Source organism: Rhinatrema bivittatum, chromosome 2 (genome assembly GCF_901001135.1).
Source record: "Rhinatrema bivittatum chromosome 2, aRhiBiv1.1, whole genome shotgun sequence".
Taxonomy (NCBI): Eukaryota; Metazoa; Chordata; class Amphibia; order Gymnophiona; family Rhinatrematidae; genus Rhinatrema; species Rhinatrema bivittatum.
The window spans coordinates 205,232,043-205,249,920 of NC_042616.1; the positions used below are offsets into that span (position 1 = coordinate 205,232,043).

At 44.2% G+C, this 17,878-nt stretch overlaps 1 protein-coding gene across 1 annotated transcript in view; it reads left to right on the top strand.

Annotated features, from left to right (window-relative positions):
* The window catches only part of LOC115084330 (multidrug resistance protein 1A-like), a 176,033-nt gene that overhangs the window by 73,532 nt on the left and 84,623 nt on the right, over positions 1–17,878 (top strand). The window contains exons 11-14 of the mRNA XM_029589047.1: positions 5,357–5,470; positions 7,332–7,442; positions 12,231–12,356; positions 12,778–12,981. Coding sequence (XP_029444907.1) covers positions 5,357–5,470; positions 7,332–7,442; positions 12,231–12,356; positions 12,778–12,981 — 555 coding nt within the window. The remainder of the gene's footprint in view (positions 1–5,356; positions 5,471–7,331; positions 7,443–12,230; positions 12,357–12,777; positions 12,982–17,878) is intronic.

Sequence of the window (17,878 nt, forward strand, 5' to 3'; positions counted from 1 at the left end):
TGTGTCGGGGAAGACTATAGTGATAGGGGTATACTACTGTCCACCTGGTCAAGATGGTGAGACTCACAGTGAAATGCTTTAGAGGAATTAGGGAAGCTAACCAAATTGGTAGTGCAGTAATAATGGGAGACTTCAATTACCCCAATATTGACTGGGTAAATGTATCATCTGGACACGCTAGAGAGATAACGTTCCTGGCTAGAATAAATGATAGCTTTATGGAAAAATTGGTTCAGGAACCGACGAGAGAGGGAGCAATTTTAGATCTAATTCTCAGTGGAGCACAGGACTTGGTGAGAGAGGTAACGGGGGTGGGGCCACTTGGCAATAGTGATCATAATATGATCAAATTTGATTTAATGACTGGAAGAGGAACAGTGTGCAAATCCAAGGCTCTCGTGCTAAACTTTCAAAAGGGAAACTTTGATAAAATGAGAAAAATTGTTAGAAGAAAACTGAAAGGAGCAGCTACAAAAGTAAAAGATGTCCAAGAGGCATGGTCATTGTTAAAAAAAAATACCATTCTAGAAGCACAGTCCAGATGTATTCCACACATTAAGAAAGGTGGAAAGAAGGCAAAACGTTTACAGGCATGGTTAAAAGGGGAGGTGAAAAGCTATTTTAGCCAAAAGATCTTCATTCAAAAATTGGAAGGATCCAACAGAAGAAAATAGGATAAGGCATAAACGTTGGCAAGTTAAATGTAAAACATTGATAAGACAGGCCAAGAGAGGATTTGAAAAGAAGTTGGCTGTAGAGGCAAAAACTCACAGTAAAAACTTTTTAAAATATATCCAAAGCAGAAAGCCTGTGAGGGAGTCAGTTGGACCGTTAGATGATCGAGGGGTTAAAGGGGCACAGAGATAAGGCCATCGCAGAAAGATTAAATGATTTCTTTGCTTCGGTATTTACTGAAGAGGATGTTGGGGAGGTACCCATAATGGAGAAGGTTTTCATGGGTAATGATTCAGATGCACTGAACCAAATCATGGTGAACCTAGAAGATGTGGTAGGACTGATTGATATACACCCCAGAGTTCTGAAGGAACTAAAAAATGAAATTTCAGATCTATTAGTAAAAAATTTTTACCTATCATTAAAATCATCCATTGTACCTGAAGACTGGAGGATAGCAAATGTAACCCCAATATTTAAAAAGGGCTCCAGGGGCGATCCGGGAAACTACAGACCCGTTAGCCTGACTTCAGTGCCAGGAAAAATAGTGGAAAGTGTTCTGAACATATAGAAAGACATGGTTTAATGGAACAGAGTCAGCATGGCTTTACCCAGGGCAAGTCTTGCTTCACAAATCTGCTTCACTTTTTTGAAAGAGTTAATTAACATGTGGATAAAGGTGAACCGGTAGATGTAGTATACTTGGATTTTCAGAAGGCGTTTGACAAAGTTCCTCATGAGAGGCTTCTTGGAAAAGTAAAAAGTCATGGGATAGGTGGCGATGTCCTTTCGTTGATTGCAAACTGGCTAAAAGACAGGAAACAGAGAGTAGGATTAAATGGGCAATTTTCTCAGTGGAAGGGAGTGGACAGTGGAGTGCATCAGGGATCTGTATTGGGACCCTTACTTTTCAATATATTTATAAATGATCTGGAAAGAAATAAGACTAGTGAGATAATCAAATTTGCAGATGATACAAAATTGTTCAGAGTAGTTAAATCACAAGCAGATTGTAATAAATTGCAGGAAGGCCTTGTGAGACTGGAAAATTGGGCATCCAAGTGGCAGATTAAATTTAATGTGGATAAGTGCAAGGTGATGCATATAGGGAAAAATAACCCATGCTATAATTACACAATGTTGGGTTCCATATTAGGTGCTACAACCCAAGAAAGAGATCTAGGCATCATAATGGATAACACATTGAAATCGTCAGTTCAGTGTGCTGCGGCAGTCAAAAAAGCAAACAGAATGTTGGGAATTATTAGAAAGGGAATGGTGAATAAAACGGAAAATGTCATAATGCCTCTGTATCGTTCCATGGTGAGACTGCACCTTGAATGCTGTGTACAATTCTGGTCGCCACATCTCAAAAAAGATATAATTGCGATGGAGAAGGTACAGAGAGAGGCTACCAAAATGATAAGGGGAATGGAACAGCTCCCCTATGAGGAAAGACTAAAGAGGTTAGGACTTTTCAGCTTTGAGAAGAGACGGCTGAGGGGGGATATGATAGAGATGTGTAAAATTATGAGAGGTCTAGAACAAGTAGATGTGAATCTGTTATTTACTCTTTCGGATAGTAGAAAGACTAGGGGGCACTCCATGAAGTTAGCATGGGGCTCATTTAAAACTAATCGGAGAAAGTTCTTTTTTACTCAACGCACAATTAAACTCTGGAATTTGTTGCCAGAGGATGTGGTTAGTGCAGTTAGTATAGCGGTGTGTAAAAAAGGATTGGATAAGTTCTTGGAGGAGAAGTCCATTACCTGCTATTAAGTTCACTTAGGGGCGGATTTTAAATGCCCTGCGTGTGTAAATCCGGCTGGATTTACGCGCGCAGGGCCCTCGCGCGCCGGCGTACCTATTTTGCATAGGCCAGCGGCGCGCGCAGAGCCCCGGGACGTGCGTAAGTCCCGGGGCTTTGTAAAAGGGGCGTGTCAGTGCGTGCCCGGAGCGACGCGGTGTTTTGGGGGCGGTGACGCGGGCGTGGTTTTGGCTCGGGGGTGTTCCGGGGGCGTGGCCGCAGCCTCCGGACCAGCCCCCGGGACTGGAACACGGAGCGGGGCTGCCTGCCGACGCGCGCAAAGGTAGGGGGGGGTTAGATAGGGCCGGGGGGGTGGGTTAGGGAAGGTGCAGGGGAGGGCGAAGGGAACAGGCAGAGCACGCGCTGGGCTCGGCGCACGCAGGTTGCACAAATGTGCACCCCCTTGCGCGCGCCGACCCCAGATTTTATAAGATACGCACGGCTACGCGCGTATCTTATAAAATCTAGCGTACTTTTGTTCGCGCCTGGTGCGCGAACAAAAGTACGCGATCGCACAAATTTTTAAAATCTACCCCTTAGAGAATAGCCACTGCCATTAGCATTGGTAACATGGAATAGACTTAGTTTTTGGGTACTTGGCAGGTTCTTATGGCTTGGATTGGAAACAGGTTGCTGGGCTTGATGGACCCTTGGTCTGACCTAGTATGGCATTTTCTTATGTTTATGCATTAAAAGAAGTGGAAGGGAGGGCAAGCTACTGCTAGCATGGTTAAAAGGCGAGGTGAAACAATATAACTAAAAACATGTTTTATAAAATGGAAAGAGGATCCAAAATACAAAAAAGCATAAACATTGGCAAATTAGATGCAAAACATTGATAAAGCATGCACAAAGAGAATTTGAAAAGAAGTTTCACAGAGGCAAAAATTCATAATGAAAACTTTTTCAAAAATATCCAAAGCAGAAAAATGATCGAGGGATAAAAGGGGCAATTAGGGAAGACAAGGCCAGAGTGGAAAGACTAAACAAATTCCTTGCTTCAGTGTTTACTGAGGATTCTGGAAAGATACTTATTCCAAATACAATATTTAAGGGTGATGATTTAGAGGAGCTTTAACAAATCATGATGAACTTGTAAGATGTAACATAGTACACAAAAGTATACCAATGGTATCCAATAATTATTTCTTTTACCAAGAACCTATTGCATTAGGCTAAATTGACCATCATAATAGGTGTCATCGTATAGCTTGATTAACACTTTAATACTCCACCTTCTATTTAATCATTGGTCACTGTATTTTTCTTCTTTTTGTGAGTGTATCACCTCTATTGTGTTCGTTCCACCATTATTGTACTCTTTCAAATTTACTTGTAATTGTTTGTTATTTTGCAATCATGCACCATATCACATCATTACTTAGCTGAATAAATGAAAGCCACATTGTTGAAATAAAATGGCCCGGTAGACTATGCCATTCTGCTCGCTCTGCCCGACACGGGACCGTGTTTCGGATATAGGTAATCCTTTTTCAAGGGCTCATTTTCTAAAAATATATAAAAAGGTTCAAAAACTTAGTTCACGTGGAATTTTGCTAATAATTATCGATGTGGAAATAAACATCAAGAATTAAATCCGGCAAAAACTTACTGTTACCCGCACTGCTGATTTTGCTTCAAAACATAATGGCGTACCGGCGTTCATTTCCGGTAACAGCGAAACAGCCACCATATTTAAAGAGCTGAACTAACAATTAACAAGCCAACTTGATGGAAGACTACAGTGTTGTGTCACAGGCCCAGATTGCAACAATTGGTCGACCAAATAGAAGACTTAAACTGACCTGATCGGGAACTGAAGTGGCCATTTTTGAATGCCACCAACATTTGTATGTTTTCTCCACCTTGTTGATACGATGTGATTTTGACCAACCAAATATGTAAATATACAATATCATGTATTTACCCACCACTGAATCCTCTAAGCCACTTTTACATTAAATACAGGAATACCACTCCACCGCGGCATTTAAGCCCTGCGGATGTATGGTGTTTAAACTGAAAATCCATCGCTGTTCTCTTAAATTCAAAACAGTCTGCTTATCTCCTCCTCTGGCATTTTTTGCTACCACTTCTGATACGCCACCAGTCATGTGCACATAGGGGTGCATCACACATGGACACGCGGTTTTATAACATGCGTATGCCGGTGTGCGCATGTTATAAAATTGAGGGTTGGCGCGTGCAAGGGGGTGCACTTTAGAGCAACTTGCCGACACCCACGGCCTTCCCCCGTTCCCTCCCAGGCCGCTCCAAAATTTTTGTTATACCTGTTGCGCCTGCCTTGGGGCAGGCGCAGGTTGCGTGCACTGGCAGCCTGCCTACATGCGATCCCCCGGCAGAGGCAAATGGCCACTATGCCGGGAGCCTCTGATCCTTCCCTTTTCCGAAATCCCAGGACTTACTCGCGTGGCCAGGCCTTTTATATATGTATGTATATATAATTAATTATGATTTTAAATTATGTTCTTGTATGTTTGTTATTTATATTTTAGCCCCTGAGGCAGCCCCATGTGCAGGCGAAACTCGGCCTGAGTCGGGCACAATATTTAAAGAATACGTCTCCATTCAATTAAAGTTTTCAAACTGACAACTCCTTGGCGTCTAACCTATTTTGTTGCCCTCACGGCTTTTTAAAATCCGGGCCATAGTTTTTTAAAAATCTACCCCTTTATGCCATAGTACATTTTTCCAGAATCTCAGACTTGGAATCAGATTTGAAGAGAATAATTGTTTCACTAGTTCCATTTTTTTCTTACCGATTTTAACAGCACTATGGCCATGTCAGTATTACTGCTGTATTTGCCATGCATAGCTCTTCTTAATTTGTGTTCTCATTTTTTTCCCTTGCAGGTATTCTTCTCTGTTCTTGTTGGCGCATTCTCACTTGGTCAAGCAGCACCCAACTTAGAAAGCATTGCCAATGCTCGAGGCGCTGCCTATGAGGTGTACAGAATTATCCAAAAGGTACGCTGAGGTTCTGCTTTTAAAAAGATTTTATTCACGCACTTTGGCACCATGAGAATACTACAGCAATATTAACCATAGAAAAATATAAATGGGGGGGGAACCCAAGAAACTAACTGCATTTTAGTATAATCCACAATAGCTTTCTAAACTACCAGCACACTAACCAAATTCTCCTTAAGCTTTATATTTAATTGAGCTTTAAAACAATCATTTGAGAATGCCAAGATTCAATAATATCTCATCTACAGGGAAGATTGGACTTTTCATTCTTAAAGGGAACTTAAATCTTTACAAATTATTTTTATTGGTCAGTGACAGAACATTAACATTGTAAAGTACATGGGGATTCTTGCTACAAACTAGGGATGTGCATTTATTAAAAAAAAAAAAAAAAGAAGTAAACGACATTGTCTATTTTGTTTCATTTCATTGGAACCACATAACAAAAGAAAAAACACCAAAATTGTAGGTTTTTTGAGTTATGTGCTACTAGGCAGTAACTGGACCTAGTGTGATCCAATAGAATTTTAATATGCACTAACCACGAAAATAGTGGAAGAATGAAGAACCCCCAATGAACCATTTTAAAAATGAAATAAAGCACAAAATGACCCACACAAAGAACAAAAAAAAACCCCAATACAAACAAATCACTGCACATCCCTGCCATGTAGCCCAGCAATACATAACATTTTATGGCAGTAAGATTACTGTTTTCTGTTTCCTGAAATAACCCCACAGTCCAAGCTTAAACTTATTTTTTACTGCCCTTCCTATGGCTGGACAGTGTCCTTCACACTAAGACAAGATCCATACAACTAGCAGAATGAGACCTCCATATTCTGTTTAAAAGCAACATAGACAGTGAAAAAATGTTTATTCTTTACATAGTGACTATATTTCTTATTGCCTATTATTAATATCAAACTTCACAGTGAGCTCTATAGAGAGACTGCCAGTCCTGAACTTAGTTTAGGCTTAATCTTATTAAGCTTACAGAGCATTTTTTTTTTATATAGGACTGGGCAATGAAATCTTTTCAAAATAAGGGCTAGATTTTCCTATGTCGCAGGGCTCCCTGAATCGCACACTAATGGGGGGGGGGGCCTGCGATCGCTGCCGGCTTTCGCACCCAATAGCACCATCATAAAAGGTGGCACTACTGGGCGCGAAATAGGCAGCGAAAAGGGTTCTTACCTTTTTCGCTGTCCGCTATGTCCTCGTGACGTCCGCCCCGGTGCCGCCCCGACTCCTCCTCCTGTTCCGGTCTTGACGCCGCCCCCATTTAGTGATCGCAGTAAGCGTGAACATAGTAGCGATAACTCAAACAGGTATAGCATGATATTATAAAAAGAATTACGAGACAATTAAATTAAGGTAAAATTTAAAATTAATAAAGCATGCATAAGATTGAAATTAAAAATTAATATTAGTATACCATATACATGTAATATACCAAATTTTGTTCCAGTTTTTAACAGTTCTAAATTTAGAGCACCAAAAACATCTGGGCAGGGTCATTTTACCTTGCAAATCTAAATGTTTTTTGCATGGGAACTTTTGCCCTGCCCCTACAATTCATTTTTAAGTCATTTGAATTTCATACACCTTCCTTTCCATGTGAAAAGGAAGGAAGGCCCATGGAAGTTAGGGACAAAGTAGCACTGTTAGCATTGACTTCAAAATACAGTGCGAAAGATCACCTCGCTATTTTGTAAACGTGATCTCGAGGTTAATGCCAATGCTAAACCTGTAGCAGAAGCGCTCACATGTTCTAAGGGATCCCCGCTGCCTGACCAATGTAATTGTAGTATTGAAGACTGTATCAAATGAAATATTGTTTTGAATGCTCTTCCAGCCTCGTCCTATAGATAGTGGTTGCAAAGATGGACACAAACCAGACAAACTTACAGGACATATTGAATTCAAGAACATCTTTTTCTCATACCCATCTAGACCTGATGTTGCGGTGAGTGTTTCCAATTAATTACAAAGTAGTTGTGTTAAGTTCCCTTTTCATACAGTTATCAGTTAGTACAGTTTCTGGGAAGTAATTGGGTGAGTATCTCTTCTGTGGGTTCTTCATTCTCTTCTAGCAAAAGAGCAAATAGGCTGAAAAGAAAAGCTGATTTAATGGTTTTATACTTCTTTTAAGCAATATAAAATTGTTGCTAACTTATGCGTAGAAGCTTTCATTTTCGCTTTTTATTTTATTTTTTTTCCCTGAAATTAAGTGTTTATTGCAGCAAGAACAAAAACAGAAGAAAATCAATGGAAAAAAATGACATTCTACTGGATAAATATTGCAGCTTAATTTGGTGAACAGAAGTCAGGACAGTTTAAAAAAAAAAAAAAAAAAAAAAAAAGAATTGAGCAGATTAGGATCATAGAGCAGGGATTTCCAAACCTTTTGTGATGAAGGCCAAAATGTTCAGTCATTGACAAGGCTAGATAAAAATTTGAATTACCTCTTCTCCCTGCATCTCCCTTTTTATTCCCTTTCTCTTTGGAAGTATCTTTTTAGTCCTTCTTTCTCCTTCTCTTTTCTTTACAGTATCTCCCCTCTTCCCAGCATTTCTCCTTCCCTCAGCATCATCCCTCTCTCCTTCCTCTGCACTCAGTGTCTTACTATGTCCTTCCCTCTCCCCAGCACCTACTTGTTTTCTTCACCTCTTCCAGGGTCCTCTCTTCTCATCCCTCCCTGTACCTTTTTTTCTTTGTAGCAGCTCTAGTGATAGCTTTCGCCTTCCTTCCTGATGACAACTCTGGACCCTCCCTCAGAGCAGCTCCATTAGTTACTCCTGGCCTTCCTCTCCAGCAGCTCTGATGTCCCTCTTCTGGTGAAGGTCCAGTGGTAGATTCAGTCTCCCTCCTTCTGCCTTCCCCCTGCAGAGTGGGCATGCAGTCATGGCTGTGCGGGCATCTCTTGAACTTTTTTTGCAGCATGTATGATTCAGGTTTCGTTCCTGTCCTTGTTCCACTGTTTGTATTGTAGAGGAGGTGATAACTTGAAAGCACTGCAGGCCTGCAGCAATGTTTTGGGAATTAGGGTGAAAGTTAGTTTAAAATGATTTTCATCTTTACAAAAAAAAATAAATTTGAATTTATCTGTGAAAATAGGTTTAAGCTGAAAACAAAGGATCCTTCTTATGCATTAATCCATTTCCTATAATCCAACATTAGCTAAGTATATAAACATATATATATTCTCACTGCAGTGTCAAAAGATATTGCAATTGCCAAAGTACATTGTAGACTAGAGATGTGAATCGTGTCCTCGATCGTCTTAACGATCGATTTCGGCTGGGAGGGGAAGGGAATCGTATTGTTGCCGTTTGGGTGTGTAAAGTATCGTGAAAATCGTTAAAATCGTGAGCCGGCACACTAAAACCCCCTAAAACCCACCCCCGACCCTTTAAATTAAATCCCCCACCCTCCCGAACCCCCCCCAAATGCCTTAAATTACCTGGGGGTCCAGCGGCACACTAAAACACGGCACACTAAAACCCCCTAAAACCCACCCCGACCCTTTAATTAAATCCCCCCCCCAAATGCCTTAAATTACCTGGGGGTCCGTAGGCTTAAATTACCTCCGTAGCGGCGGTCCGTAGCTAAATCGGGGGAAGGGGGAGAGCAGGAAAAGCGGCACACTAAATCGTGTAGTCTTCAGCCGGTGCCATTTTGCAAAATGGCCGCCGCAAAATGGCGGCGGCCATAGACCAAAACGATTCGATGCAGGAGGTCGTTCCGGACCCCTGCTGGACTTTTGGCAAGTCTTGTGGGGGTCAGGAGGCCCCCCCCAAGCTGGCCAAAGCTCCTGGGGGTCCAGCGGGGGTCCAGGAGCGATTTCCTGCCGCGAATCGTTTTCCGTACGGAAAATGGCGCCGGCAGGAGATCGACTGCAGGAGGTCGTTCAGCGAGGGTTCCAGACCCCCGCTGAATGACCTCCTGCAGTCGATCTCCTGCCGGCACCATTTTCCGTACGGAAAACGATTCGCGGCAGGAAATCGCTCCTGGACCCCCGCTGGACCCCCAGGAACTTTTGGCCAGCTTGGGGGGGCCTCCTGACCCCCACAAGACTTGCCAAAAGTCCAGCGGGGGTCCGGAACAACCTCCTGCATCGAATCGTTTTGGTCTATGGCCACCGCCATTTTGCGGCGGCCATTTTGCAAAATGGCGCCGGCTGAAGACTACACGATTTAGTGTGCCGCTTTTCCTGCTCTCCCTCTTCCCCCGATTTAGCTACGGACCGCCGCTACGGAGGTAATTTAAGGCTACGGACCCCCAGGTAATTTAAGGCATTTGGGGGGGGGGTTCGGGAGGGGGGGGGATTTAATTTAAAGGGTCGGGGTGGGTTTTAGTGTGCTGTGTTTTAGTGTGCCGCTGGACCCCCAGGTAATTTAAGGCATTTTGGGGGGGGGGGTTCGGGAGGGTGGGGGATTTAATTTAAAGGGTCGGGGTGGGTTTTAGTGTGCCGTGTTTTAGTGTGCCGTGTTTTAGTGTGCCGCTGGACCCCCAGGTAATTTAAGGCATTTGGGGGGGTTCGGGAGGGTGGGGGATTTAATTTAAAGGGTCGGGGTGGGTTTTAGTGTGCCGTGTTTTAGTGTGCCGTGTTTTAGTGTGCCGCTGGACCCCCAGGTAATTTAAGGCATTTGGGGGGGTTCGGGAGGGTGGGGGATTTAATTTAAAGTGTCGGGGGTGGGTTTTAGGGTGTTTTAGTGTGCCGGTTTTCCTGCCCTCCCCCTTCCCCCGATTTACGATTTTTTGACGATAAATCGGGGGAATTGGTATTGTATCGTGGCCCTAATGATTTTTGACGATTTAAAATATATCGGACGATATTTTAAATTGTCAAAAAACGATTCACATCCCTATTGTAGACCTACTTATCTGCCTTCCATCAGGTTCAGAAATGAGCTTCGAATTAAGAAAAATCTTCAGATCAGAAAGTGAGTACTTTCTGAAACTAAATGTAGAATTCTAGTAGCCATATTGGTCCCAAGGAAATTTGGAATGTCTCTTTTAGAACAACAAAAATATATTGCAGTATCTGACCTTTTGAGACCACTCAGGTTTCTTTGTTGGAAATTTGACTCAATTATCAGGCTTTAAGGTTGTTTTGCAATAATTACTATGGACTGTGTTTGCAATTTTTTGCTGTCATTGTTTCTTTATTTGACTTGTGTCACAGGTCTCCACCTGAGCCCTGCACAACCTACTTATAGATCTCTGGTACACACAATTCAGAGCCAGGTGGCACTTGCAATAAAAAGCAACTTTATTCCATGCATCAGTGTTCAATTCACACTTATAGCTTTTAATTCCTGTCCTGAGAAACCAGGACCACTCTAGCAAAATAAATTGGTAGTCGCTTCTAGGCCAGCCCAAATTCCCAGGAGCATACAGAAGTTACAGAACCTACTTTTCAACTCTACTTTTTGCAGATTCAAAATCCCTAACTGAAGGCTGTGGGCATCTCTGCCTCTGGATTTGGATGACCCTCTCTGCTGGCTCCCCACTTGGCTCTCCTTCACTCTCTGCCTGAAAGGCAGTGCTTTCTCCCTTAAACACCCTGATCCTCTGCAGAAGCTCTATAATTAGCCTCAGCTATGTCTTCCAATTAGTAACATGCCTTTCTGTGCCTGCTATCTTCATCCTAATCCTACCAAGGATCTTCAAACTATATTTCCCAGCAGCCCTGTGCTTCCTGTTCTCCCTGTCTTTACAATTCTCTAGTCAATTCTTGTTCACTTTCTTTTTCTGTCTTAAGGCAGTGTTCCCCCCTGCAACTCCCTTTACAGCACCCTCTGTCTTCTGGTCAATCTAACTGCCCTGTCTCTTTAAGCTGCTTCTTCCTGTGTGAAACCCATTTCATCATTCCTGTTAAGCAGAAGCTAAGTGACAAAGTCAATGTTTTTCTTTTAGCATAGAATCACGTAGATTATCATCCATAAAATCATTGTCCTCCCCATAAATAACAAACACTCTGTCCCTACTTTAATATAATGTCAATCCCATTACAAGAAATACAGGAAAAATAGAACCTTGGACCCTATTTCCAGCAATCAAGCAGTCCTATATGTAGCAGACATATATATTTGATCCATATTAACAAGATCAAATTAAAATATCCATAAACACTGAAAAAATAAATATATATTATATGTATCTTTTTATGTCAGACCTGCATAACCTTTTAGCAGTACAAGTGGCTTGCTAGAGCAGCAAGCTACTGGGAGACAGCAAAAACCACCTCACCGCCTCCACCACTGCCATACCATGTCAACAACTGGACCATTGCAGCCTCTCTATCTCAGCCCCCTCCCCCCCTTTGCTTTCTCTATGCTCTATAACTCAACTTCTTTCAAAAGCAGTTAGGTGATTTTAGATCCCATATGTTGTTGTCTCTGCCTCCTTATACAAGGCTTCCTGTTGAAATAAAACTTCAGTCAGCCATAATTTATTAACTCTACTATTAAAATATATGAACCTATAGAGCAAGAAATATAAGGCCTGTGCTTCAAGCAAGAACTAAAGCTGAGAAATGGATAGGATAATAAGGCTTATATGAACATAAAATCTCCAGTATGACCTTGTGTTTTCCAATAAATAAGGCTTTTTTAAAATTCTAGATCAGTTATGTTATTACATTTAGTTATGCAATATTATTTTTTGTGTTCTGTTCCTATTTATTCATATCCACCTAACATAAAGACATAATATACAATTAAAAACTAACTAAATAAATCATTCTCAGATCCTCCAAGGTCTGAACTTGAAGATTGAAACTGGAAAGACCATTGCCCTTGTCGGTTCCAGTGGCTGTGGGAAAAGTACTACAATCCAGCTGTTACAGAGGTTCTATGACCCACTCCAGGGACAGGTAAGAATTATTAGACATGGCATTTACTGGCCTGTAGAAAAATCTTTGTTCATTTAGTAAAAATCTTTGTTCATTTAGTAAAAATCTAAATCTGTGTTTGAACAACTTAGTTAAAATTTAACCTCAGAGAGGGGACAGTAAATTCAAAACTTGGGGCTAGTCTGGCTAACGTCAAAGTCCGTAAATCATCATTTTTTGTGTATATTAGGAAGCTTCAAAGCTGGTTAGTGGAAATTACAGTCCAGGTTGTCTGCTGTCCTAAGGCCATCTACAAATCATCTAAATTAAATGCATCTTAGAGGACCACAGTCTAGCTGAATAGGAAAAGCATTGACATCTCTTTTTTTTTTTCCCCCCTTTTACAATGATTACATAATCCCACCTCACCACACTGAGCTACGGTTCTGTCTTTATTCCCAAGGTGACTTTAGATGGGCAAGATATTCGATCCCTCAATGTGAAATGGTTAAGAGAACATATTGGGGTTGTGAGCCAAGAGCCCATTCTGTTTGCTACAACAATAGCAGAGAACATTCGTTATGGTAGAGAAGACGTTACTGATGCTGAAATCGAACAAGCTACAAAAGAAGCCAACGCTTTTGATTTCATATCAAAACTGCCTGAAGTAAGTTGTTAATATGCTTTTTAACTAGCATGTAAGTGACTTTATTTTTAGTAAAGTAGTTTGACTGCTGTATTAGTCCAGTTTAATGCACAGAAATAAAGATTAAAAATAAAAACTGTGAGGTCCATATTCAAAAGCCATTTAAATGGAAAACGTAATAGTTATCTGTCTAAATGGTTTACCCGGCTATATTCAGCCTTTATCCATCTAATTCTAGCTGGCTAATAAGTTAGGGGGCTAGAATTTTATCCAGAAAGTTAGGGGCAGTACAGGGGCATAACTGGGAAGAGTTGAGTTAGCTGTTTAAGTCTGGTTGAATCAAAGAGCTGTCCTAAAGTTAGTCAGATATAGTTAGCCAGCTAATTAATTTAGTTAGCCGGCTATAGTCAATAATGTGGTTGCACTGTTGAGTATGCCTGCAAAGTTAACTGGATAAGTTTATCCAGCTAACTTTACTGTCTGTCTGGATTGTGTCTAAATACTAGAGATGTGCTTTGTTTTTTTCTACCGGGTCATTTTTTGACTCGGATACTTCATGGTAAAATTCGGGTTTTCTCATTTCGTTTTTTTGAAAAACGAAACGAGGAAACCCGAAACCGGGCCAGAAATCGAAGCGGGAAATGAAGCTAAAAAAAAAACCACCCCAAGCATTTAAAATCATTTTCGTACATACATACAAACTCCCCCCACATCCCGATCCCTCCCCAAGACTTACGAACATCCCTGGTGGTCCAGCGGGGTCCCGGGTGCCATTTGTTTCTCCGTGCCCATGTGTGCCATTGCCAGCCTTACTCAAAATGGTGCCGAATAGCCTCTGAACTACCATGTCACAGGGGCTACCGGCGCCATTGGTCAGCCCCTGTCACATGGCCATCGGCGCCATCTTGTGCTCCTACCATATGACAGGAGCTGACCAATGGCGCTGGTAGCCCCTGTGACATAGTATGGGCAAAGGCTATCGGCGCCATTTTGATTACTGGCAGCCGACAACGAAATCGCTCCCGGACCCCCGCTGGACCCCAGGGATTATTGGCAAGCCTTGGGGGGGGGGTCAGGAGCCCCCTCCTGACCTCCCCAAGGCTTGCCAATAATCCCTGGGGGTCCAGCGGGGGTCCGGGAGCGATTTCGTTGTCGGCTGCCAGTAATCAAAATGGCGCCGATAGCATTTGCCCATACTATGTCACAGGGGCTACCGGCGCCATTGGTCAGCTCCTGTCACATGGTAGGAGCACAAGATGGCGCCGATGGCCATGTGACAGGGGCTGACCAATGGCGCCGGTAGCCCCAGCCAATATCGGACTCCAGCCTCTCGAGCAGTACATTGGATCTAACATTACACAGCGGGACCTCCCTCAAACGGGGCTCCCCAGGGACACGGTGCCCCCTAGTCTAGACCCAGCATTTATTTCCTGGGTGGAATTCTTCAAAGGTCTACATATCTTCATCCACATGCAACCAGGGCCTTCTATAATGCTCCATCAGAGGACCTCAACATTCCGGGACCCTCTATGCCCAGGGGAGTGATCCCACCGCCCAGAAGCCCCACCTTCAGGGACACGGACATCTCAGATGAGGAGTCAGAACCCCGGAGGAAGAGAAACTCCCCCCAGGGACAGAACCCCATCGTACCATGAGATGCATCTTCACCAAGGACGAGCTTCCAGACCTGGTCACAAACAGCTTAAAAGAGCTGGCCATCTGGGCACAAGTGCCTCAGGGAAACCTAAGACGAACCCACTATTAGAGGGACTCTGTCAAACCTCCCACCATTTCCCACTATTACAAGCTGTCCAGCAACTAATTGACCTGGAATGGGATGCCCCAGAAACTACATTTAAAGGGGGCCGGGCTCTGGCAGCCATGTACCCTCTGGACCCAGCTGCCAAAGATCTCCTGGCATGTCTGAAAGTGGATGCCATGGTATGCACGGTCTCGAAGCACACTACTATCCCGGTGGAGGGAGGAGCAGCACTTAAGGATGCTAAAGACAGACATCTGGAATCTAGCCTCAAACAGTCCTTTGACGTCTCCACTATGTCTTTACAGATTGTGGCCTGCTGTGCCGTGGTGACACGCACCTGCTTAGCACAGACCAGGAACAACACTCCTGGGGAGGCCCTGGAACAAGCTGTATCATTCCTCGTGGACGCCGCTTCGGATCTGGTATGCACAGCAGCTAGAGGAGTCTCATCCGCCGTGGCAGCCAGAAGACAAATCTGGCTCCAAAACTGGTCAGCTGACGCATCCTCCAAAACAAGGCTCACAAGGATGCCTTTCAAGGGAACACTCCTGTTCGGAAGCGAACTAGAGAAGTTAGCCAACAAATGGGGCAAGTCCCCACTACCGCAGCTACTGGAGGACAGGAATAAGAGAAACCAGCGATCCTTCCCCCGGACCTCCAGGAGCAGAGGCTCACAGCGCTTCAACCCATATAGAAGCTCATACCAAGTGGCCCGCCCTGCAGGCCGGAGCCAGTCCTTTCAGAACAAGTACAATAAAAGGGGAGCCAGCTCAGGCCCAGGCCCCAGCCGCACCCCACAATAAAAATCAGCCGACCCATCCAAAGGAAGAAGCCATAGGGGGCAGGCTTGCCCTATTCTACCAAAGGTGGGTCGAGAACTTTGGACAAGTGGGTCCTATCCATCATTCGAGAGGGTTACTACCTGGATTTCTACCACCTCCCTCCGAACAAGTTTGTGGAATCTCCCTGCCACGACCCTTCCAAGAGAATGGCAGTGGAAGCTATACTGACAAGATTACTAGCCTTAGAGGCTATAACACCGGTGCCTCCACAACAAATAAATACTGGCCATTATTCCATCTATTTTATCGTCCCCAAGAAAGAAGGATGTTCAGACCCATCCTGGACCTCAAGGCGGCCAACTGTCACCTGAAGATTCCTCGCTTCCGCATGGAAACCCTACACTTAGTAATAAGGGCGATACAACCGGGAGAGTTTCTTACCTCCTTGGATCTGTCGGAAGCCTACCTACACATTCCGATCCATCAAAAGCATCGGTGTTTTCTACGCTTCTCGATCCTGGGCCATCACTACCAGTTCCGGGCACTACCTTTCGGGTTAGCCACTGCACCCTGGATGTTCACCAAGATCATAGTGGTGGCAGCAACACTGAGGAAGGAAGGAATCTGCGTACACCCTTATCTAGACAATTGGCTGATCAGAGCGAAATCCCCAGAGAAAAGCCACCAGGCAACCAACAGAGTCAAAACTCTACTGGAGAGCCTTGGGTGGATGGTCAACACAAACAAGAGCTGCCTGCAGCCCTCCCAATCTCTAGAATACTTGGGAGTCCAATTTGACACCAAACAAGTCAAGGTCATCCTGACACCGACAAGAAGATCAAAACTGATGACCCAGTTACAAACCCTGTTGAGCAAACTTCGCCCCACAGCATGGGATTACCTACACGTTCTCGGCCTCATGGCATCCATACTGGAAGTAGTCCCATGGGCACGAGCTCACATGACACCCCTACAACGCTCACTACTATCACAATGGAATCCACTGTCCCAGAACCAGACTGTATGGCTTCAGCTCCCAGACAGAGTTCGGGCCCAACTACAATGGTGGCTACAAGAAGCCCATCTGAGCCAGGGAACGAGACTATCCACACCAACCTGGATCCTACTTACCACGGATGTCAGCTTACGAGGATGGGGAGCACATTGCCAGAAGCTAACCGCCCAAGGGCAATGGAACGAACAAGAGTCAGGATGGAACATCAATCGCCTAGAAGCTCGGGCAGTCAGACTAGCCTGCCTAAGGTTTGGTCACAGACTCCGAGACAAAGCAGTCAGAGTAATATCTGACAACACCACAACAGTGGCCTACATCAGCAGTCAGGGAGGAATCAGAAGCCAACAGGTGTCTCTGGAAATAGACCTCCTAATGTCATGGGCGGAAGTGAATCTTCAAGAGATCTCAGCCGTCCACATTGCCGGGAAAGACAACGTCACAGCAGACTACCTCAGCAGAGAAAGTCTAGATCCAGGAGAATGGAAGCTGTTGACCACAGCATTCCAACTGATAGTAAACCATTGGGGAACACCAACCATGGACCTTCTGGCAAACCAGTCCAATGCCCAAGTACCCAATTTCTTCAGCCGCAGCAGGAACCCCAGTCCCAGGGAATTTATACCCTGGTACAGGCCTGGCCACAGGAGACTCTGTTATACGCCTTCCCGCCGTGGCCCCTATTGGGCACGATCATCCACAAGATAGAACATCACAGGGGACCAGTACTTCTAGTGGCCCCGGACTGGCCAAGAAGACCGTGGTATGCAGACATGCGAAAACTGCTGACAGGGAACCCCCTGCCGCTATCTCTACATAGAGACCTACTCCAACAGGGACCGATCCTCCACGAGGATCCAGCTCGATTCTCTCTTACGATCTGGCCATTGAGAGGACTTGCCTAAGGAGAAGCAGATACTCGGCAGTAATTGAAACCCTACTCCGAGCACGCAAGTTCTCCACATCCCTAACATACATAAGGATTTGGAGAGTATTTGAAGCTTTGTGCGAGGACCACAACATCATACCACGCTCAGTCAAAATTCCTGCGATTTTGGAATACCTGCAGAACGGACTACAGAAGGGATTGTCTCTCAACTCCATCAAGGTACAGGTGGCTGCATTGTCATGCTACGGAACCAAGAGCGAGAGCGGCAGCATAGCCTCTCACCTGGATGTCTTCCGCTTCCTGAAAGGAGTCGAGCACATCCGACCACCCATAAAGTGGCCGATGCCTCTTTCGAACCTCAACCTGGTCGAACCTCCTTCAGACCTCTCCACGGCCTGTCTCTCCGATTATTAATATTGAAGACAGCCTTCCTGCTGGCAGTCTGTTCGGCCCGTCGTATATCCAATCTACAA